Consider the following 25,525-nt stretch of genomic DNA (forward strand, 5'->3'; position numbering starts at 1 on the left):
GCAAAGTGGATTTCGATCAATGGTTAATGTTTGATCATATCTTTAAACTATAAATCATCAATCTTATTTCTGTTAATCTCATAATCTGATAGATCAAAATATGATTGTACTGACTGATTTTTTTGCCCGACTCCATTTAATGGAATGCGGTTGTATTTTTTGCAGATTCGATTGTTTTGATTGAATTGCAGATCAATTGGAGAAATAAAATTAAAGCATGTATGGCCACCATAAATGATTAAGCATCTCCATTCATAGCCACTAACGCAACATAACCTATCTGTACTGGCCCAGGGGGTAAAGGCCCTCCTGTCCACCAGCCCAGTCCTCCATTGTCTACACAACTATAAAAAAACAAGGAATCTGACTGCTCAGGAGAGAGACATTTTAACTTGCTCCTGTTTTATTTTCTGTAGTTTAATAATGTACCCAATTATTTATACATTAGCCCCATGCAGCTTACTTTGCCTAAAAAGTGGAATGGCTCTGGCCCGTGTAATGAAAAGTGTTAGCAGTTGACCAATTTTATAAAATTTAATTATAACAACATTAGCAATTTTGAAACAAAATCACATTCCTCTGTTTAGATCTTTTATTTAGAATAATAAAAATACATCTTTTTCAAACAATGTCTTTATAGCAGGAGCCGAGGTATGGCGGCCCTTGTCCCAAGAATACAATAGATTCTGCCATGGGCCGTAGATACAGCTTTGGTTTGTTGTTCAACATTTGATGGCTCTACAAAAGAGAAATATTGTTTCTCCAGTTAAGATTACACTACATCTACCATGATGCTTGGGGATTAACTGATAGCATTTGTCTAGTGGGTACTGAAAGCATCTCTTCTGATCTATTACTCAGGGCAGTGCTACAATGAATGCAATGTCACACACATACATGAGTGAATTGCATAAACAGTAACTCACAAAAGTGAGTACACCTCTCCAAGTTTTGTAAATATTTTATTATATCAGTGACAACACTGAAGAAATTAATAACACTAACGAGTCACATGACACCAGGGAGGGAAAATGGCTAATTGGGCCCAATTTGGACATTTTCACTTAGGGGTGTACTCACTTTTGTTGCCAGAGATTTAGACATTAATGGCTGTGTGTTGAGCTATTTTGAGGGGACAGCAAATTTACACTGTTATACAAGCTGTACAGTCACTACTTTACATTGTAGCGAAAGTGTCATTTCTTCAGTGTTGTCACATGAAAAGATCTAATAAAATATTTACAAAAATGTGAGGGGTGTACTCACTTTTGTGAAATACTGTATATTCACCATGCACTGACCACACCCCATTTATAGCTGAATGACCAGTGCACTTTCAACGTGCATTTCCTGAATGCTGACTACCCAAAGTCCATACTGGCTCACAGTGAAACTAATAGGATTTGATGTTGCCCCAAGGAATGCAACAGCCCCTTCACTTTACCTATTCCATATGGCTTAAAGCTAATATCCAGGTATGGATTTTATTGCCTAGTAAAAGCGATTGTAAAGTCTAGTCTACCTGCTCTGTTGCAGTGGATTTGCACAGAGAAGCCTGGATCCTGCTCTTCTCTGGTCCCTCTTTGGCTCTCCTGACCCCTCTCTTCTGTTCAGTGCCCCCACAGCAAGGAGCTTGCTGTGGGGGCACCTGAGCCAAGTCACCCTGTGTCCATTCAGACATGGAGCTGTGCCCCCCCCCCCTCCTAATTGGCTAGCTGATTTTGATTGACAGCAGCGGCCCCATTGGCTGCCGCTGCTGTGTCTCAGCCAATCAGGAGGGAGAATCTGGGAAGGCTGAGACACTCGTGGACATCTCTGGACAGAGAGGGACCTCAGGTAAGTGTTAGGGGGGCTGAGGGGAGCTGCTGCACACAGAAGTCTTTTTAACATAATGCATAGAATGCATTAAGATAAAAAAACCTTCTGACTTTACAAATCCTTTTAATTGGTACAGCTTTCACTAATATACTATACCTGTAGGACCACTACTACATCGCTGTCTTCTTGGTCCAAAGCCGTGTGGTTGGCTAACCAAAGGAGGTTGCTTGCTTGGCATGGTGGCCATTGACAAAACACATTGTTTTGTGGCTGATCGGATGAAGTGGAGATAGTGATGTCGTAGCCCCACCTCTTCATCTTGTCTAATCAGAGAATGCCTTGCATTCATTTAGAAAAATTCAAGGCCTTTTTTGAATGGTGCTCTTGCCAAACAAGCAACCCCTTGTAATTACTATGCAGCAGGGCAGCCGTTTGGCATTTGATCCAGAAGACAGCGGGTATGGCATATTCAAGCTTGACCAATGTAACCATGCAATAAAATCCATAGCTGGGGTTTAGCTTTAAAGATCTAGGACAGGTTACTTGTGTGAGGCATGGGGGAAGTGACAAAACACTGGTATGACCCTACAAATAACAACAGTGTAACTATATGAATGCTGTTGCTTTTGTCCATGATGGACTACAGAAAATGACCCTTGCCCATTCAATGTACAGTAAATTAGCAACTTAACCTCCCTCTCCCTAGCACCAGATACTCAGCTTTCTTAGCTCTCCTTGCTGCTCTGTATGGTCCCCAGGACAGGGGAAAGAAAGCCCTCTGTAAGGTCCATGGGCCAGACCTGCTTGTCAAACCTTACTCAGGCTTTGGACTCTTTGCCCAGTCCCATGTGACAGCCCTACACCAGTTATGAGGGACCAGCATTGTCACATGGAAGAGGGCTATTAAAACGCTCAAACCCAGAAGTTCCAAGGGAGAAACTGAACTGTGCAGGAGAAAGGAATAGGTGTGATAAGGTTTCTTTTACCCAGAATACACAGAGAAAAAGGTCACTTTAAAAATGGTGTATACTCTAACATATAATGCCATACATAGCCCTCTAATGCTATAGCACCTTTGATGAAAGAATAAACTGAAGGCTTATTGGCTCTATTAAGTTACCACAGTTAGATAAGAATATAGCAAGGTTTGTAAAAAATCAAAACACTATTTACCTGTGGTCCATATCTAAAACAGTATTTTTTTTCCTACAGACAATTCTAGCTCTCCCATGTTCGCAACTGCTTTATCCTATGGCACAGCACTGAGAACAATTCCAATAAAAGTTGGGCCAACAGAAAAAAACAAATAATAGGATTAATTCACTAAGACATGAGAATTATTTAAATTACATTCCCTATTTTAGCTCAGATAATATTTAGTTATTGGTTGCATGTGAAACTATTCTGTCTGTAATTTGCCAAGAGTTTTCAGTTGGTAAGGTGAAAAGAAATCCAAAGCTCATCTTTTTGATAATGCATACAAAAACTGGCAACCTGAGACTTACAATTGCAAAAAACATATGGGAAAATTCAAATTTTTTTTTAAAAAAGTCGGGTCAACTGTGCATTTAATTCTGTGTCTGACATTCCATTTTAAAGGACTACAGTCCATGGAAGAACTCATATAACTAATTGACAATTGTGCCTATATCGTTTAAATGGGAAAGGAGCTAATATAAAGTTTTATCCAAAGTGAAAAAAATTGCCAAGATGCATGTGGGCAGAGGCAGTTCATGACTAATGTATAAACCAGGGAGGTTTCCCAGCATTCAGTGCTGACAGTCAGTAGAGTGGATCTAACTAAAACCTGTCTCTATTATTCAAATCAAAAAAGTAGCACCCATTTGCAGATACACTATATTACCAAAAGTGTTAGAACGCCTGCCTTTACAAGCACATGAACTTTAATGGCATCCCAGTCTTAGTCTGTAGGGTTCAATATTGAGTTGGGCCATCCTTTGCAGCTATAAAAGCTCCAACTCTTCTGGGAAGGCTGTCCACAAGGTTTAGGAGTGTGTCTAACGGAAAGTTTGACTGTTCTTCCAAAAGAGTATTGGTGAGGTCAGGCACTAATGTTGGACAAGAAGGCCTGGTTTTGCAGTCTCTGCTCTAATCCATCCCAAAGGTGTTCTATCAGGTTGGGGTCAGGACTCTGTCAAGTCAACTTCCTCCACCCCAAACTCGCTCATTCATGTCTTTATGGACCTTGCTTTGTGCACTGGTATGCAGTCATGTTGGCACAGGAAGGTACAATCCCAAACTGTTCCCACAAAGTTGGAAACATGAAATTGTCCAAAATGTCTTGGTATGCTGACGCCTTAAGAGTTCCCTTCACTGGAACTAAGGGCCAAGCCCAACCCCTGGAGAACAACCCCACACCATAATCCCCCCTCCATTAAATGACCTGGACCAGTGCACAAAGCAAGGTCCAAAAAGACATGGATGAGCGAGTTTCGGGTGGAGGAACTTGACTTGGCCTGCACAAAGTCCTGACCTCAACCTGATAGAACACCTTTGGGGTTAAATTAGAGTGGAGTCTGCGAACCAGGCCTTCTCATCCAATATCAGTGCCTGATCTCACAAATGCGCTTCTGGAAGAATGGTCAAAGTATTCCATAGAATTACTCCTAAACCTTGTGGACAGCCTTCCCAGAAGAGTTGAAGCTGTTATAGCTGCAAAGGGTGGGCCAACTTAATACTACACCCTTGGACTAAGACTGGGATGATATTAACCGCTTGCCGACTGCTCACAGTATATTTACTGCGGCAGTCAGCCCCTCACAGGCAGAGTGGCGTAGGTCTACGTCGCTCGCCTGTGAGGCTCTGGGGAGCGAGCGCGCGCCCGCGGAGGCGCGCTCCCGCTCCCGCGCGGTTACGGACCCCCCTGCGCGTGTGACCAGCGGACCCGATGTCCGCCGGTCACTCGGCGATCGGCGGGGGAGAGGGAGAATGTCAGGCAGCTTGTGTAAACAAGCCACCTGTCATTCTCCGTGCTGTAAAGACACTGATCACACGGATCTAGTATGTAGATCCGTTGATCAGTGTCCTTACAGCTCAAGCCACAGACAATCACAGTAGAAAGCACGCCCCTAGGTACACACACAGCCCCTCCCTCCCAAATAAAGTTAACCCCTTCACTACCAGTGTATTTTTACAGTAACAGTGCATATGTATAGCACTGATTACTGTAGAAATGTCACTGGTAACCCCAAAAGTGTCAAAAATGTCAGTCAAGGGTCCGATCTGTCCGCCGCAATGTTGCAGTACCGCAAAAAAAAATCGCAGATCGCCGCCATTACACTTTAAAAAAAAAAAACAACAAAAATGACAAAAATCTTTCCCTTTGTTAGTAAACGCGATAACTTTTGCGCAAACCAAAATATGCTTTTTGCGATTTTTTTTACCAAACATAGGTAGCATAAAACAAATTGGCCGAAAATGTTAAAAAATTTTGATTTTTACTTTTTTTTTTTGGGGAATTTCATATAAAAAAATTTGAAAAATATTGTTATTTTTGCAAAATGTACGCTCTTTTTTTGTTTATAGCGCAAAAAGGAAAAATCGCACGGGTGATCAAATAACACCAAAAGAAAGCTCTGTTTGTGGGAAAAAAAGGACGTCAAATTCGTTTAGGTACAGCGTCGCACGACCGCGCAATTGTCTGTTAAAGTCACGCAGTGACGAATCGCAAAATACCCCCTGGTCGTTTAGCAGGAAAATCCTCCGGGGCTTAAGTGGTTAAAGTTCATGTGCATGTAAAGGCAGGCGTCCCAATACTTTTGGTAATATAGTGTATGTGTATAAACTAAACACCACACTCAAGGTGCCTCTGCATATGTGCTTACACTCTAATCTGAAAACACCAGCATAGAAACATATACGGCTAATTTAAATGGGTACTAACACCCATCCTGCATGCTGAGTTATTTTTTCTGCATCTGCCTTGGAGCTGCAGGCAGGCAGCCTATAGATGTGGATGCAGATGCTCGGACAGAGATGCATGTCAACATTTTACATATGTGCAGAAGCAGGCGTCTGCATTCGGATCCATGCACCTGCTCTTGCACAGCGTAATAAGATAATTTATACTAAAAGTTCAGCTGAGCTTTAAGCCCCGTTCACATCAACGAAATTCTGTTGAGCAATTTGCACATGGTTTTGCGTGTTGCAAAGGGCTAACCCATTGACGTCATTCCAAATCTCAAAGTGTGAAAAGAGCGTTAGGGCTACAAGCACTTTCTAATTAATTATATCATAGGGTAAGCTTCAATTATGATTTGCCCATTATTTATACATATCAAAACATATCTCCATGCTATGCTGACTTCACGTTGCTCAAAATTCCAGGCAATTTCTGCTGAACTTGCCATAATCTGAGCCATGGGTGGCCCTGTTGACACCACTCAGCTCAATAAATTCAATGTGAAAACTGAAAGGGATTGGGCTGAAAACTCTCAGACAAACAGCGACTGTAGCCAATCAGAGGTAGGTAGTCTGAATACCGTAACCAATACAGTACTGATTGCTCTCTTTCAATATACAGGACTGAACAAGAGAAATGTTAACATTTATGGCTAGCCTTGAAGATCTTATGCATGCAGTGGCACCTTGATTGTTCTGTGTTGACTCAACGAATATTTAAAAATATTTTCAACAGAGACTTCTACTTTTATAAAAATGCCACACCAAGGAAGTATTTAGATCCTGTGTGCTTCTTGGTAAGGTAGATTGCTAAAGAAATTGCATGTAAAATACAGTTCACAACCAGGGTGCCTAACAAATTGTGTGTCTGTTTTTTCTTTCACAACTATAGGACAACACAATTTACAGGTGCTGTTTTGAATTGTTTAGGCCTACATCACATGGGGGTACTTAAGCTTACATCCATGCGAAGGGCCATTTTTGCCTGCACACAGGTGTTTTCGTGCATCCACATACACACAAATGAATCCACGTACACACAGTCCCATTCATTATGGGGATGGGCATCCTGTGTGGGCAAAAATGGCTATTTTCTTAGATTACGCTTTAGTACCCCAATATGCATGAAGCCTTAAAAATACAGTTAGAGGCATGGACACCCTGTAAACAGGATCAATCTTTTTTCCATATGAAGGGTTGTTTTTGCATTGGATTTATGTTGTGTGGTCAGTTTGGATGCAAACAAATGTCTTTTACAGGGCATTTTCTCCAAAAAATGCAGACATACAACAAACAGAAAATTGATCACTAGGCACCAAAGGATTAAATCACAATAAAGAGGTAACAATTTTGTTTGCCAGACGCACATGTTCTACTACCAAAAAATTGAAGGCAGGGTTATTCGTGGAAGGAGCATCAGGCACAATCTGAAATGTACACAATTCACAAATACAAGGGAGAGGGTATGTAGAAGTCAGGAGGCTCTCCCTCCACAGGCCCGACAGCAGGCCTTCCGGTAATACCAGTGTGAACACAGCTTCACCTTCAGCACCAGCGAGCAGTTTGCTGTAGCCTTGTCTTCACAAGCCTCATCTAGATCAAAAAAAAAAGAAAAGGATGCATGTTATAAGGAGTTATTCTTGTACTGTCTGCCTTAAAGCGATTTAGGTAGAAACATTTTTACTTTTACATGTGCAGTATTGTCTTTCAGTTATCATCCCTCCAGTGCTCACTGTATTTCACTTTTATCAGAGAACCTTCCTGCTCAGCAATTCCTGGGATAAAATCTGTGCGGAAAATGCATTACTTTCAATCAGTCAGACTTGATTGATAGACATGTACTGGGAGAAAGAAATCGTAAAACATAGCAACTGAACAGCAAAAAGTAAAGATGGCTATATGCTAGTAGAATTTTTCATTTTAAAAACATTTGTTTGTGCTCCTCGGGAGAACTATGTTCCCCCCTTCCTTTCCGAATGGGAAAATGATTCACAAATCTCCCGTCGAGGTTGCAAGAGAGTGGTTACAAGCTCTTAGCTCGGTGGTGTAGGGTTCCTCTGAGGCTACACCGCATATTCTCTAATGTCATTCCCAATGGCTGGAAATGTGGCACGGCCAGGGGCTCGATCTTCCACATTTCCTGGTTGTGTCCACGACTCTAAATTTTTTGGCAGGATGTAGTGGCCCCAATTCATGACTTTACTGACTTGTGCCTGGAACAGAACCCAGTGGCCTGCGCCTCAACTTCTCGTATAAACAAAAATACCAATATTCTCTGGTGAGACATCTTAATAATAATGCAGCCAGAGCATGTATACCAGTGCTTTGGACGTCCCCATCCCCTTCCACTGTGCAACAGTGAGGCTCTGTTCACATGTAGGCATTTTGGGGCGTTTTTGGGGAGTTTTTCTGCTGTAGGATCAGCACTCAAAACGCACAACAAGACAAATCCTATTCATTTCAATGGCCCCTGTTCACATCTGAGAGTTTTGACGCTGTGAGCAAAACGCCTAACGCTCAAAAAAGTACATGAGCTTCTTTTTGGGCAGATTACAGGCATTTTCCATTGGTCTCTATTCAATCTAAAAACGCCTGCACAAAAAACGCCTCTAAAAACGCCTGTAAATCGCGATAAAAATCGCTGTAAAATCGCAGTAAAAACCGCATGAAAACGCTACGCTCAGGTGTGAATGTAGCCTGAATTACATAATACATATGGAGGACCTCACCCTAGCTTCCATAAGACATGGTTCTTTTGGACTCGGCTCACATTCAGAGAACTGATTGCATTCAACTCATTGTGATCGGATCAGTGATGGGTCTAAGAAGGACTGTTTGTCCCTCCTATTCCACCATCCCCTACCTACCAAAACACCCCCCCCCCCTTTTTTTTTTTTTTCTCCCCTTACATCTCCTTGTTATCTTTCTTTGTTTTCCCTCACTGTATTCTCTCCTTTCTCCCAATAATGTCTATAAAATATATACAGTATCTCACAAAAGTGAGTACACCCCTCACATTTTGGTAAATATTTTACGATATCTCTTCATGTGACAACACAGAAGAAATTACCCTTTGCTACAATGTAAAGTAGTGAGCGTACAGCTTGTATAACAGTGTAAATTTACTGTCCCCTCAGAATAACCCAACACACAGCCATTAATGTCTAAATCACTGGCAACAAAAGTGAATATACCCCTAAGTGAAAATGTCCAAATTGGGCCCAAAGTGTCAATATTTTGTGTGGCCACTTTTTTTTTTCCAGCACTGCCTTAACCCTCTTCAAAATGGAGTCCACCAGAGCTTCACAGGTTGCCACTGGGGTCCTCTTCCACTCCTCCATGACGACATCACAGAGCTGGTGGATGTTAGAGACCTTGCACTCCTCCATCTTCTGTTTGAGAATGCCCCACAGATGCTCAGTAGGGTTTAGGTCTGGAGAAATGCTTGGACAGTCCATCACCTTTACCCACAGCTTCTTTAGAAAGGCAGTGGTCGTTTTGGAGGTGTGTTTGGGGTCATTATCATGTTGAAATACTGCCCTGCCGCCCAGTCTCTGAAGGGAGGGGATCATGCTCTGCTTCAGTATGTCACAGTACATGTTGGCATTCATGGTTCCCTCAATGAACTGTAGCTCCCCAGTGCAGCAGCACTCATGCAGCCCCACACCATGACACTCCCACCACGATTTACTGTAGGCAAGAGACACTTGTCTTTGTATTCCTCCCATGGTTGCCGCCACAAACGCTTGACACCATCTGAACCAAATACGTTTATCTTGGTCTCATCAGACCACAGGACATGGTTCCTGTAATCCATGTCCTTAGTCTGCTTGTCTTTAGCAAACTGTTTGTGGGCTTTCTTGTGCATCATCGTTAGAAGAGGCTTCCTTTTGGGACGACAGCCATGCAGACTGATTTGATGCAGTGTGCAGTGTATGGTCTGAGCACTGACAGGCTGACCCCCAACCCCTTCAACCTCTGCTGTAATGCTGGAAGCACTCATACGTCTATTTCCCAAAGACAACCTCTGGATATGACACTGAGCACGTGCACTCAACTTCTTTGATCGACCATAGTGAGGCCTTTTCTGAGTGGAGCCTGTCCTGTTAAACTGCTGTGTGGTCTTTGCTACCGTGCTGCAGCTCAGTTTTAGGGTCTTGGCAATCTTCTTATAGCCTAGGCCATCTTTATGTAGAGCAACAATACTTTTTCTCCTCAGAGAGTTCTTTGCCATGAGGTGCCGTCACCGTGTTGAACTTCCAGTGACCAGTAAGAGAGAGTGAGAGCGATAACACCAAATTTAACACACCTGCTCCCCATTCACACCTGAGACCTTGTAACACTAATGAGTCATGTGACGGAATCCGGACACCCCGATTGGGTATCTCCACCAAAAAGCTGCTTCCTAAGCTCTGGGACACGGGATTCGTTAATCTGGCTATAGTAACTCGACAGTACAAGTTTTGGAGTCAACCAGAATCAAAACTGTTTATTGAAACACAGGCACAAAGAGATATACACTCTGGGACAACCCCTCCCCCTTAGTAGCCAATCCACATACACATATACATCCCATAATAGGCTGATCTTAAGGCAGACAGAACATCAATAGAAGAACAATGGGATGAAGGTACTTTACAATAACAAACCCCACCCCACTAGGAAGGGTCTATGAGACAGTCCTTCAATATTCTAGCAATCTGTTAAGTCAAACGTTTTATCTGTATATATTTCCTGAGAGATATTGTCCAGAAATATTATTGTCCCAAGTGAAAGAGTCCCTCACTCTTTCAACACAAACCACACATATAGAACCCAGGATTGCCGGGGTAACACCAAATGCTGAGTCCTGTGTGGTTGTACAGCGAGTCTAATTAGTGCAGACCCGACTGGGGTTCTTGGTCTTCCTGTGCCCCTAATATACACAGGGTGACTTACACATAAGAGGGGCTGGGGAAGCTGGAAAAGGAGTTTCCTGACCTCCCTAAAGTAAATTGGGTTCCACAAGCCCCTCAGCCAAAGTGACTCCTGTCACATATCTCCCCTTTCGACAAGAGACTAACACAGAGACCCCAAATGGGTTGACCAAACAAATTGTCCGGAACAGATCGTTACCCACCCAGCCAACCTCTGCCTCTCTCGTAGAGCATAACCCCTGCTGGGGGGAAGTGTGGAATGGTCCTTCTCCCTGGAGTCCATTTAAACGCTAGAGAGAAGACAGGGTGGCTGGGCTCACTCCATCATGCTGTTGGGGATCTGGGCCGACTGCCCAGCATCCCTGGGATATCCAGGTGGAGACTGTAGTCTCATACACTTTTTCTCTATGAAAATCCGCCAGTGCTTGTAAACAAGGCTGACATGCTCCTGTCCCAATGCCAAACCTTTTTCTTGGGTTGTGTTAGTGGAAACTGAAGTCCCATTCACTACCACAGGAAACCCATCTTCTATTAGTTGTGGGCAGAGGCCAGCAGCACTCTGCCCTGTTGCCAGCTCTTCTGTTGGATTGCTCTCAATGAATACCGCAGTCCCATCCACTGATATCAGCTCAAGCTGCAGTTGTGAGGTGCCGATCACATTCTCACCCTGGAGCTCCTGCAGAGTTGATTGTTGTGGGCAGAAGCCAGTAGCGTTCTGCCCAGCTGCCAGCTGTTCCACTGGGAAGAAAAGTGAAACATCGGTGGCCTTGCACAAATCCTTCAGGGCCACCGATTGTTGTATGCAGGGGTCCACAGTGCCATGCTCTGAAGTCAGCTCTTCTGCAGGAGGCTCACGGGTTGTTCCTCCCCAACAGAAAAGTCTATTAAATCCCCAGTCTCTGGTGGTGTCTGGGGATCAAAATTCAGCATCTCCTGTCTGTGGAATCCAGAAGATGTTACTGGTGCTGGGCAGAGGCTAGAAGAGCTTTGCCCTGTTGTCAGCACTTCAGCTTTGAGAAAATAAATCTCCGGAGGGATTGTGTACACTGTATGGGAGTGTAAAACGATGCTTTCATTGGATTGTGAATTTCAGAGCCTGTTCTGAACAAGGTCCACCTGGGCGGTAACCTTGTGGGGGAAAACTGTATAAAAGAGCAACTGTACCATTTAAGTTTGAGTTATACTTCACCCTCAATTTAGAGTCCTGTCTCTCACAAGGGATTGCTATGCTCTTCATACTCCCTTGGATAATCACTAAGGTCTTGTAAGAGCTTGTGTAAGAGCTTGTTTCTGTTCTTGTTGCACCCTCTGAGGAAAGAGAGGTTCAACCACTGGAAACTGGAGCCTTGTCGTAGGTCCAGGGTAGGTAGGAGATGGCGAGATCCAACCAAGCTGCGGTGGTTTGTGGGGTCTGAGGTGGTTGTGGTGTCTGGTGGAGTGCTTGGAGCCCTCGGAAGCACTAGGAGCATCCATCAACGGAGGTACCCAGTCGGTGTGCCGGTTAATCCGTTAAGTCACATGACACTGGGGAGGGAAAAATGCTAGTTGGGCCCAATTTGCATTTTTTTTTTTAGTTAGGGGTGTACTCACTTTTGTTGCCAGCGGTTTAGCCATTCATGGCAGTGTACTGAGTTATTTTGAGGGGACAGAAAATTTACACTGTTATACAAGCTGTACACTCACTACTTTACATTGTAGCAAAGTGTAATTTCTTCAGTGTTGTCACATAAAAATATATAATAAAATATTTACAAAAAAAGTGTGGGGTGCACTCACTTTTGTGAGATACTGTATATAAACCTCCCTGACAGGATCTGGGATTCCCCCCCCCCCCCCCCCATCTGCGACAAAAGCCATTGCAATCATCAATATTTAACCCTTTTGTTTTGAAACATTATGGGTCGTCCTATCTCCTTTTCACTTAATATTGATGTGCTGGTTGTCTCATGGACTACCCCTTGTCGTGAAGTATCCTACTATGTTTATTGAACTACTGTAGTTGTTATTTCTATGTTTGCGCTGCTATGTTCTGGTATACAACAAGTTGTGTTGTGTTTTTTTCCATGTATTGTACATTTTATTGCTGAAAATAAAGAATTAGAGTGATATTAAAGGTTAAAATTGTTCCACTTCATTACCGGCACTTTAACCCCATTCCTGCCCAGGCCAATTTTTAGCTTCAGTGCTGTCGCACTTTGAATGACAATTGCGCAGTCATGCAACACTGTACCCATATGAAATTTGTATCCTTTTTTTCACACAAAGAGCTTTCTTTTGGTGGTATTTAATCACCACTGGATTTTTTATTTTTTGCTTGCCGAGAATTAAAAAAACAACCTTTTTCTTCATTTTGCAAATAATTAATTTTTCTTCTTCACTGATGCACACTGATGAGGTGAACTGATGGGAATTCATAGGCTGCACTGATTATCAGTGTAAATGTCCCCTGTCAAGGCTGTGCAGAGACAGATGCATACCAAAGGTTTTTACCTTCCAGCAAAGAATGCAGGAAGGTAAAAAACCTTCAGCCCTTAGAACCATTTTTTTTATTTTTAAAAAGAAAATTTGTTTGATTTTCTGATCATTGAACACATTTATAACAGTGTGTATGGTTTTCATTTGGGATATCACATTCATTCCAAAATCAAATATTAAAAGCAAACAAAATGTTGAAGTACTTTGTGATGACATTCATCCAGTCATCCAATTTACAAAGATTTTTCGTGCGAATGTGAATGTTCGTATAGCCAGCTTTACAGACGCAGATCCTGCTAAGCAAATATGGCCATACCTGAGTCAGGGCCATCTTTCCGAATGGGCACGCTGGGCAGTTGCCGGGGGCCCCACTTGCCCAGGGGCCCCACGCAGGTCGGCAATTTACCCCGATCTGCCGCCCCCCCAGTTTAATTTACCTGGTGGCCTAGCCACTCTCAGACCAGTTTGCACCTCCGCCGGGCACCGGCCGCTTTAGTCTGAGCTACACTGGTTGCTAGGATGACCAGCCGACTGGCGTCTAGCAACCAGTGACGTCCCAAGGAGAGGACCCAGCATGCAGAGCAGAGGAGGATCTTCCTCGTCCTCCTCCGCACCTATTCCAGAGTGGCTCCACCGACCTCCTCCCTTCATGTGCTCTGTGCTGCCGCTGCGAAAGGTAATCTGGCTGACTGCTGCTTGATTTATCTCTCTCTCTCTCTCAGTACAGAATGAATTAAATGACTTTAATATCAGGGATAATGTGATTATAGGGACAGTATAGCCTTCAACGTCAGTTTCCCATGGCTGCAGGACTACAAGTCCCAGCGTGTTCTCTCGAGTCATTGGTGGCTATTTTTTTCTGGATATCAATGTGCCACATCTAAATTATCAACTATTCTCTCTCTCTCTCTCTCTCTTGTGGGTGATTGTGTAAGCAGGGCCCCAGTGCACTGCATTGCCCGGGGGCCTATAAGGGTCTTAAGATGGCACTGACCTGAGTACATATATAGTACCAAACAATACATAGAGACTCTGCACTTATAATAGAGAGCGATATTTAATCTCTGTATACTGCAGGACATTGCAATAGATTCTCCACACTGCACCTGCATTTTATGTTTAATTCCTAAAATGCAGAACACAATGCTGAGCCTCTGATCTCCTGTGAAGTGTTCTCCACATTACACTGCATGGACCACTCTGGGATAGAAGAAAAGCCTTGACGCATGACCTGTCAAAGTCATGTGACAGGCTTACTCCTTTATCCCACACTTTTTTTCTATTTAATAAACAAAATGAGGTTTAACTTGTTTTGGACACTTGAAACAAGTAAAGAAGAATCTATAAAAATAAAAAAAACACCATCCCACTGCTAATTGTAGCCCAGATTCATCAACTACGCCTTTTTCTTTTTTTTTTTTTTAAACCTACACCCATTATCAGTAAAACTTCATAAATAATAATTGAATAGCTCCAGTCCCAGAAGCCGACTCATCAGTGGAAACGCGTCGGGGGGAACTAGCCGTGTTGTCACCAGTCTCGGACCGTACTGCAGACGTCCGGGACTATCCTGTACACGCTGTTTTTTCATCTGGAAATTGTAAGTGTCATTTCACCTGCTTTTGCTAATAAACTGAAGGTAATGCACTATAGTCCCCTCTTCTTTTTTGGGCACGATCTTTTGGCACTATCCCCCTGCTTGGAAGCCTATAGATTCTCTCAATCTGGAAGCAGCTAGCTGATCTATTCTCCTGAGAATCGTATCATCTATTTGAGAAGTTTGGACCTCCGGATAAATACAGTATATACTCACATCTCTCCACATTGTGGTAAGAGTCCACTTCTATCACTGGGTGTTCACAGTGCATCTGAGATTACTTCTATTCACTTTGGATCACAGTCTGGGATGAGGCCCCACCCACCTCCCATCACTCCCTAACCTTCACCTTTTTTGGACTGAAAGACTTTATATATATTTTCTTATTTTTCATTGTCTTTTGGATACACAGGTTGTGAACTTACTGCTGACCAAGCAGACATTTCACATGAACATTTGTGTTCTTTTTATTTTGTTTAGCGCACTTTTGTAATTTAGGTTTCATATATTACTACCCCTTCACAATAATTGAATATAAACATATTCATTCACTATCAGTGTCCTTGAACACATGCATTTTAAAGCCCAACCCTGGGCAACTAAAAAAATGATCCCAATCAGTGGGGCTGTGCCTGCACTGTAAGGGTTAATTGGGTCTACTGGAACAAAATAAAGAAAAATTAACATACCCAATTCTCCACTCTTCCCCACAGCTAGATTGGTCTAGCTTCTTCTCCCCCACACTCCAAGGGGTATTTCTTTAGTTGCCCGGAGACGGGCTTTAAGCACAATTTGGCACATAACATCTAGAACTCAGAAAAGCAATCAAGAGACTTTGAAAATGTGGGAAATTTCAATTAATTAGGTTATTGTCTACTTCGGTAGGTTAAAATGAGGAGGCGAATTCTGGCAACCATTCAACTGTCTAGTTACAAGCTGAGTACAAAGAGGATGAGACAGCGCAGATCCGTTAGGAAAGAATATGTCAGAGGTGGATTAGGCGTAACATAGTGTACTCTGTTCTGATTGCAGACCTGTCCCTAACGGATCTGCATCCATACTGCAATCCTTGCGTGGGAGTAGAGCTACTCCGAGAATAATCACACATTACTGGCGTTTCTCTGTTTCTAAACATTGCTATACCTTTTACTGATTGCCTCCTTTCATAAAAGAAAGCACAATCTTATGGATGATTCAACAGATATACATACTGTATACCTATACACAAATGTTTCAGTATTTTACATATTGCAACTAAATTGTAGGAAAATGCCTCACCATCGCCATCTGCTGTGCTGAGCAGTGGAACTTCACTCTCTCAATCCACATTGATTATTTTCAATTCCTATGTTGCTAGCATTAATAAACAGATAGGAAAGTGTATCATATTTATTTGTTTAACCACTTCTGCACCGGAAGATTTTCCCCCTTAATGACCCGGTCTTTTTTTGCAATTCGGCATTGTGTTACTTTAACTGACAATTGCGCAGTCGTGCGACACTGTACCCAAATAAAATTGACATCCTTTTTCTTCCACAAATAGAGCTTTCTTTTGGTGGTATTTGATCACCTCTGCAATTTTTATTTTTTGCACTATAAACAAAAAAATATGACAATTCTGGAAAAAAAAATAAAAAAAACAATATTTTTCACTTTCTGCTTTATAACATTCCCAATAAAAAAAAAATTAAATCTAATTTTTTCGTCATTTTAGGCCAATTTGTATTCTGCTACATATTTTTGGTAAAAAAAAATTCCAATAAGCGTATTTTGATAGGTTTAAGTTATCGCGCCTACAAAATAGAGGAAAGATTTATGTAATTTTTATTTATTTATTTTACTAGTAATGGTGGCGATCAGCGATTTTTAGCAGGACTAGGACATTGTGCCAGACAGATCGGACACCTAACTGACATTTTTTACACTTTCTGGGGGACCAGTGACATTACTACAGTAATCAAGGCTATAAATATGCACTGTTACTGTACTAATGACACTGGCAGGGAAGGGATTAACCCAGGGGCGATTAAAGGGTTAAATGTGAGCCTAGGGGGTGTTATCTAACTGTGAGGGGGGTGGGCTTATAGAATCAACACAGAGACCTGTGTTCCTAAATAGGAGGAGCACAGGAGCTTTGTGTTGATTGCTGAGAGAACAACAGTCTGCTGTGTTTACAACAGCAGACCGCCGTTCTCTCTCCACAGGGAGCGATCGCAGATGCCTGGCGGCAATCGCGGTCACTGGCCCTGCGGAAAAGCTTCCCCGCTGGTTAATGGGTACGTGCGCACTGTCAGAGAAGCCCCCAGGATCACTCTGGCAAACCGTCATAGAGATACAGCGATTTGCGGGAACCTGCCGACCTGCCGCCGTATATCTGTGGTGGCTGGTCAGCAAGTGGTTAAGACCTGATGCATATGGGAGTAAAAAATGCTGAGTTTTACAGTGTTAGGGTCCTTTTACTCTGGCTTTGCGCCCGACGGACTCCGTTTTGCTCAGCGGGGGATCGATCCGCCGACCCCTGCTGAGCAGGCGGATGACAGGTCCATCTCCGCTCTCTGTACAGAGACAGACCTGTCAGATCCCCACTCTCCTTTATGGGGGATCGGATGAAAACGGACTGCCTGGCCGTTTTCATCCGATCTTATCCGATCTGATCCTTCAGACGGATGGAAAATAGGGTTTCCATTCGTCTGGATTTCATGGACAGGATCGTATCGGAGAGCAGCGGGTGGCAGCGGACATGTCACCGTTGACATCCGCTGCTCCATAGAGGTACATGGAGCATCCGAATCAGGTCCGCCTGAAAAAACTGACAGGCGGGCCTGTTCAGAAAGCCCGTGTGAAAGGGGCCTTAGGTAAAGAGAAGAAAACAAAAATAGAACATTTTACATGTGAGGGCAGTAATTTACTTGCCTGCTTACTCATTTAATGTTTACATGAGTATAAGTGAGTATATTACAATACTGGCAATGAAGAAGAATTTTACTCATCTATACTCTTCGGTGCTGGGACAAGGTCATCTAGCGTCCAGGGCTAAGATAGCAAACTGCTATCACTGCAATGATGTGCAAGCTCAGGGGATCCTACGCCCAGCAGTCACTCGCTTATCAAAATCATTGCCTCTGTCACTACTCCTATCAGCCTTACAACAGAAGAAAGCCCCCCCCCCCCATCCCTACAGTAAAACATTGCGCCCAGGATGCCACCCCTCCCGCCCACCCTTTCTCCAAGCCCTGATACGCTTGCACACCTTTACTCGCCTATATTCAACATTACTCAGGTCTTTACACACAGTTTTTGTCCCTTTGCACAGGGGCTGTACAAGTTCCTGAGTAAACACCACTTACTTTTGATGCCCATGTGCGAGGGACCTTAAACAATTTTTTTTTTTTTTTACAATTTCTCATTTACTTTCTGGTTTCCTTGCCTGATGTCATACATCCCAGGAGTCTTCAGGAGGGGGAGTTGTTTTTTTTTTTTTTTTTTAAGCTAATCACACCCTCCTGCCTGCATGCCTGTGGTAGGGGCAGATGGGTTCCAGGAAGTAAATGCTACATAAATCATCTGACATACTCAAGATGGCCACAGCCAGAAATGCTAGGGGGTGTATTTCAAAGTAAATTCTCAACTAAATAAAACATAGAGACATGGATGGATGGGGGAGTTCGCTTTGAATATTAAAAATGAATGAAATAGTGTTTTTAGTTTGTGGTGCTCAGATGCAGTGTAGTTCCACTTTTTGAGTAAACGAACACTGAAAGAAAGTTTTAAAATTATCCTAAAGTGGATCTGCACTCACAGTTTCACCGTTGCCCCCCCGGTTACACATTTGATATTTGTTTTTATTTCAGCATGTACTTGCTCCCAGTTTCTCATTCAAGATTTTGCACACAATCCCCTCTGCCCACAGTTTCCTGGGATCACCTCACACGTCCCAGCAGGCTATAGGTTCAGTCTCACAGCGGTCCACTGTTTTGCAAATGCGCAGTAGGGGACTGACAGTGAGTCATCAAGAATCCAAGATGGCAGCTTGGGACCCTAACAAGCGGTGAAGACTTTGGGTACTAGAAAGACAGCACTGGACCTTATGGACTGGTAAGTATGTGTTTTTAAAAGTCAGCAGCTCCTACACTGAAAACTAATGCATCAGCATTTTTAATTTAATGTATGCAATTAAAGTAGAACTATAGGAGAAACTTTACCTTTTGGATAGAGTAAGGCTCCATGTACACGGGACGTTGTTAAAAGTCCCTTTGAATGCTGGAATTTTTAGGACGTTTGAAACGTCCGTTCAGTTGCGTTTGTACCCGCGTTTAGCGGCGTTTAGCGGGCGTTTGCGTTTAGAACCGTTCCTAGAGGTCAAAAAAATGATTCCCCTTTAAAATAGAAAAACGCGAACGCTAAACGCGGGTCATCGCGTTCGGACGCGTTCAGACGCGTTCGGACGCGTTTGTGCGTTTGAAACGCCGGGAAACACACGTTCGAACGCAAATAATTGTGTTCTAAAAACAGTCCCTGAACGCAACTGCCTGCAAATGACTGTAAACGACCCTGTGTACATGGACAGATAAGATAAAATGTAGATGGGTTCAGGGGCTTCTGAAAAAAATGCCCAACTGCTCCTAAACGGCCATTTCCAGCGTCCCGTGTACATGGAGCCTTAGAGACGATTATAATCCCCATCATTTGTTTTTGTTTTTTTGTTGTTTTTCCATCTGTGTCCCATTGGGGAGATTTACCTTCACTTCCTGTCACATAGCCAAGACAGCAAGTGAGAGGAAATCCCTACAAATTAGGAATTCCTTGGGGCCTACCATGCCATTAGAACTAGTGTTCTCATTAAAATATTTCCCCCTCCATTACTTATCTGGGGACAACCTAAAATATAGGATTTTCTTTTTACTTTCATGTTCACTGATAATAGTAAACAGGACAAATAGGGTGAAGCTTTCTCTTCACTCTGTCCAAAAAAAATGTCTTTAGTTATACTTTATATATCTAAAATTGACTGTATAGTAGGCTTATTTCAACCTTAATACAAGGACAAAGATTTTTAGTTTCAGCCCCATTGGATTTGAAAAGGAAATGGCTTTTTAAACTGGGGATCTTAATCCTGGTGGATCGGTTTTGTAAATAGAACCTATCACTGTCTTTAAAATATTAGATTAGACAGTCTAATTCAGTGACCAAAAAAGCTAACAATTTTCCATTATGTGAAATGTAAGAATACATATGAGCCAAGGAAAAGATATACCTGTGCCTTAATCCCAATAGCTTGTTCATGTATTTGAACTATCAGGTGCTAAATGGGTATGACCACATAGTAACACTACAAATTCTGGATGGACCCTCTGCACACTTCTACACCCTTTACAGCAAACTATGCAATGATAAAATAGGGATATTTAGTTCACATATATTGCAATACATGTTTAAGCTGACCAACTGCGTCAAAGTAATCCCTCTTCTGAAAAGAAAAATGCAGAGGGCGCACCAACCTAGCGCATTACCTTTTATTGTTTAAAAACGTATGTACATCATATTCACAAAAATAGATAAAGCCTAGGTACAAAGTATGATGATAGATCCACCAAGAAAGTCCACTGGGTGTAGTTCACTAATACAGACCGCGATGGGATGTAGAACCTCTAAATAAAGCTTACGTGTGTCGGGGGCATGCCCCCTTCCTCAGAGCTAATTTGAGGTACAACTGGCTAAGCTTTATATATACATGATAATGGTAGGTCACAAGATTTCTGGCATAGGGCCCACCCCATTTGGGCGGATCAATCAATTGACATCACATGATTTTTCGATAAATTAATCCCAATACTAGAATACAATAGGGACCAAAAAAAAGGTTTTCTCATACATGTATACATATCAAAACCAATAATGTGTTACATAGATATGTTAGATAAGTATTAACCTCCCTGGCGGTATGATTCTTTTGGATTTTAGGTGCTGAAAGCGGTACCATTATTTTGCATGTAATTCTTGTGAATGAGCAGCCCAAACCAACTGTATACATTTATTATATATATATTATATACATATATATATATATGTATACATATATTATATATATATATATATATATATATATATATATATATATATATATAACGTATACAGTTGGTTTGGGCTGCTCATTCACAAGAATTACGTATATATATATATATATATATATATATATATATATATATACACGTGTGTGTGTATATATATATATGTATATATATATATATATATATATATATACATATATTTACATAAAAAGTACAGTAAAACTGCAGGAAAGGGCACTGCGGGCAATGTAATGTGAATTTTTTATTTTGAATGGTATCAGTGTGTTTGGTGTGTTTTACATTTGAATTTGCCGCCGGTTCCATCCCCCCTCGGGAGTCACGTCGCCGGAGACGGAAGCCGGGGCTCGCAGACGATCGGGAGAGAGCTCCGTCGCCGCACACCGCCGGGATACATCGCTGGATCCCGGAGAAAAGGTAAGTAAAACCTCTTCCAGGATCCAGCGATCTTCCTAGCGCTACCCCGAGTGTGGTTCGTGGTTACCGCTTTTGGCTCTGAAATGTAACCCCAAGTCACGCTCGGGAATACCGCTAGGAAGGTTAAATGAGACCAAAAATACATACAAACATTGGATTGACAACGAATCCCTCTTCTGGCCAGTCCTACACTGCCTTGCCGCTGCAAATGCTACTGTGGACACCATGCCAACATGGGGCATAAAGACCGAAGGTGGGGGAGAGCAACTAGGTTCAGATCTGGTCACTGACCTGCATTACAACAAAGAAAAGATATACCTTTGCTAAAATCCCAATAGCTTGTTCATGTATTTGAACTGGCAGGTCAGTGACCAGATCTGAGCCTAGTTGCTCTCCCCCACCTTGCGTCTTTATGCCCCATGTTGGCATGGTGTCCATCAGAGAATTTGCACTGGCAAGGCAGTGTAGGACCTGCCAGAAGAGGGATTACTTTGATACAGTTGGTCAGCTTAAACATGTTTTGCAATATATGTGAACTAAATATCACTGTTTTTGATTGCATAGTTTGGGAAGGGTGTAGCAGTGTGCAGAAGGTCCATCCAGAATTTGTAGTACATATGAGCCAAGGGACAATTTCTGAATGAGGGCTAACGTTAAATTATACGGAGAGCATTAGATCTTCTTTACCCTTTGTATGGTATACTGTGGAGGAAGTTCATGTTAAATGCTCCAGGAGAAGGAAGAGATCTAGTATTGGTGCATATTGTCATGCTGGTCTTTCTGTGGAGGTGAGAGGCAGAGAATGCTGTGGTGGTGGGAGACGAGCACCTGGAATCATTGCATGCTTTAACCATTGGCACTCTGGTTTTTGCTATCTAAAGAGGGACTGTCCTCACTATCCTGCAACCTGCCATTAGAATCTTCTGCCCCTACTATATATAATCTGTTGGATCTTCTCTGAGAGATTGGTTTTTATGCATTATCATTGCAAAGTGGATAACTAAGATTGCGCTGCACGTTTTGTATTAATATTTTTTGAAGGCTTTTTAGGATTTTCCTTCAGTGTTCAGCTGCTGATCTGATTTTATTATATTGTAGAGTTCAGCGCTGAATATATATTTTTATTTAATATTTATAAACCAAACAGACAAAAGTATACATTATGGTAACTAGACAACTGTACTAAGTTTTCTCTCTTTCTGTACTCTAATCATAGCTGCCCTGTAGTGCCCTCTTCTGGCATAGGAAAAACACTCAAGTATAAGTAGCAAGAACTAAGTGCAGAAACTGCAGTGTGTTGAAGGATAGGTTTGCTTTAAAAAATAATAAGTGCACAGGTTTTTGCAGGTAAAAAAACGGTGCATTTATTTTTTTTTTTTCGTATGAGCCTGCAGAGCATTTCACTCGCAATCAGCAGATCGTGGGTGTAATGCCAGGCTTCTGTAGACTCTCAGTAAAGCTTTCTGCTTGTGCAGACCGTTACTGGAAAGCAGGAAAAATCAATGAACTACAAGAAGGCCAATCAGCTCCCTCGCAGTTCACTGGGAACTAAAAGCTGTCTGCTGAAAAGGGAGACTGAACTTGTAGTTCATTCATTCACAGATCTGTGAATGAATGATGCGGCTGTGTGGGCAGAGCCCTGCATGGCTGTGCTGTTTTTAAATTGTGATAGCAGGTGCAGGTAGAGGATCTCCCACACGCTGTCACAATGAGGGGGGATCATGGTAAGGTTGCTGAACATGTTACACCCTAAATACAGATGTAACATGTTCAGAAAGGTAAACTTATCCTTTAACTACTCTACCTAATGCCAATTAAAGGGAATGAATTTTGGAACCTCCCTCCAGGGTAGAGGAGGCAATAAAGCTGTCCATAGACGTAAAGATTTCCCTCGTTCAGCTCATGGACTGAGAAATCACTAGATCCCTCCCATCTACACTAAACAACTTAGATGGACGAGTCTGCTGTGCCGGCTACTGTAGTCTGACAGCAGCCACTCGTGGCTGTCAGAATACCTTGAAGTAGAAGTCCACCCTAACACTAAAATCCCTGCATCTATAGACCTCCACGATCTAAGACTAACCTATCCAACCCTGTAAAGAAGAAATCAGTATACATACCGTTTCTGAAGCTGATCCGACCCGATCCCACGTTGAGCTGTCAGCCGCTTCGCTGTGTAGGCGGGTGCAGAGTACACAACTGACAACAGAAGACCCATAGTAAGTCTATGGGTGACGTCACTCCCCATTCATTTTACAGCCGTCGGCTGTGTCCTCTGCAGAGCTTCCACCGCTGGAACCCGGATCGAATTAGCTTCAAAAAAAGGTATGTATAGTGATTTCTTCTTTACAGGGCTAGATAGATTAGTATTAGATCGTGGATGTCTGCAGATGCAAGGATTTTAGTGTTAGGGTGGACTTACACTTTAATAGTGACTGCATCTGACTGGATGCAGGTGCTGCTGGTCTGAGAATTTTCCACCTGGCTCCTTCGAAAAAAGTTAAAAGCTGAACTGACTTTTGTTTGATAGGTGGTGCTGACACCAACGGAACAAATTTTAGTCAATTCAGCAGGAATCAACTGAAATTGATACATTTATGGCCAGTTTAAAAAAAAACTGGACACACCAGGTGCTTTGTACTTCAAAACATTGTTCTTATACAAACCATGTACACATTTACTAGTAGAAAGCTTTAAATATAGGGGTCCCAATGCAAATCCTGGGCTCCAACACCTTCCTGTTGGGCCCTTCTTTCTGGGCTCCTTTAGCATGCATTGAGCATGTAATAACCAGTTTGCATCAAGTGGAGAGGTGCTTTGTGGCAGTACTACATGGGAACCTAATGCTTGGAGGTCCAAGGTGAAATGATGCATCCCTGGCACTAGGTCACGTGTTATCAAATCACATGATAAAGTGCAGGGGACAGTCGTGAGAGCATCATGCTAGTCATCAGCAACTTTTATGGTTGCCTCTGCCGTAGAGGATCTTCTAACACCAGTTTTCTGCCCATTATATTTTGTATTTTTGTTTACTGTGTGGCAGGAAAGAGGCTGCTGTGGTAAAAGGACAAACCGGATTTTCCAATGAGGGAGGAGCGCAGTCATAGCTCTGACTACTCCAACCCTTGATTCCAACACGACTGACCATTACAATGAAATTGTTTACTGAAACACCGCCTTATGTGGCTTACCTCTGACCCCAATTGGCATGTACAGTATAGTTCAATATATAGCAGGTCTAAAGTATTATTTGATAAAAGCAGCTCAAACATGTCAGGCTTTGGCAGTGGTTAAGCTAGTTGTTGTATAATGATAGAAATAATGAAAAAAAATGTTATGACACGTGGTCATGTCAAGATGATATCAGATATAGGATGGGGCTACATAGATTGCCTGTAACTCTGATCTGATCCTCTCATTTCTATTCTTTTTCTGAAAGGCAGAATTAAACAGTAACATCTTACCTGGAGCTTCAGTTGGGCAAGGCTGAAGTTGACAATCCTGGCTACTTTCTGGTTTTGTAGATGGATCACATCCTTGGCTCATCTCTTCTCCCTGATAACACTTCACTTCTCTCTGCTGATGTCCAGAGCCACAGGTCTTACTGCACTATGTAAAAAAGATTCAGATCTCATTGGACTCAGCTGAAAACAACTGTCACCTTTTAAAAATAAATATACTGATCCTGGTGTTTTAGCTTTGGAACAAACACACACACAGAAAACCACTTAGGGGTCAGAAGTCCAACAATCCAAGTCGGGTGCACGTCAGACCTGCAATCCCGGCAGCTATAATCTTTGGAAGTAGAGGACTGCACTCCGACTTGAAAATTGCAAAACTTTCGAAGAATCTAAAAGTCATGATAGACAAAATAATCAAAGACATAGTTGACGGGGTTTCACAAAATCAAATCTGCTTAATCATAACTATGGTGTTGTGATTAAGCGAATTTGATTTTGTGAAACGCGTCAACTATGCTTTGTCTCCTGTCTCTGATTATTTTGTCTATCATGGATTTTTGGATTCTTCAATACATTTTTGCAATTTTCAAGTCGGAAGTGCAGTCCTCTACTTCCAAAGATTTTAGCTTTGGAAATTGAGTCTATGGTCTCACACACTCTGTTGGAATCTTTGGTTTTTTTTACATTACAGAGAATGCAGCAAGAGGACTTTTTGGTGGTTGGGGCAGAACTAAGAACTCCACCGAGGGATAGCTGGAACCATTGCCAGAAACAATAAGCTAGTGGATAATAAAGCTATCCAGCATCAACAAATATTTAAAATATAACATTCTT

General features: G+C 42.4%; 1 protein-coding gene across 1 annotated transcript in view; it reads right to left on the minus strand.

Moving 5' to 3' along the window:
- Positions 1-6,975: 6,975 nt before the first annotated feature.
- The window catches only part of LOC309562341 (ADAMTS-like protein 2), a 107,943-nt gene continuing 89,393 nt past the window's right edge, over positions 6,976-25,525 (minus strand). The window contains exons 15-16 of the mRNA XM_082266483.1: positions 24,695-24,839; positions 6,976-7,332 (exon numbers count right to left, since the gene is read on the minus strand). Coding sequence (XP_082122609.1) covers positions 7,214-7,332; positions 24,695-24,839 — 264 coding nt within the window. The 3' untranslated portion in view covers positions 6,976-7,213. The remainder of the gene's footprint in view (positions 7,333-24,694; positions 24,840-25,525) is intronic.

This window comes from Pelophylax lessonae, assembly GCF_965119305.1.
Source record: "Pelophylax lessonae genome assembly, chromosome: 8".
NCBI lineage: Eukaryota > Metazoa > Chordata > Amphibia > Anura > Ranidae > Pelophylax > Pelophylax lessonae.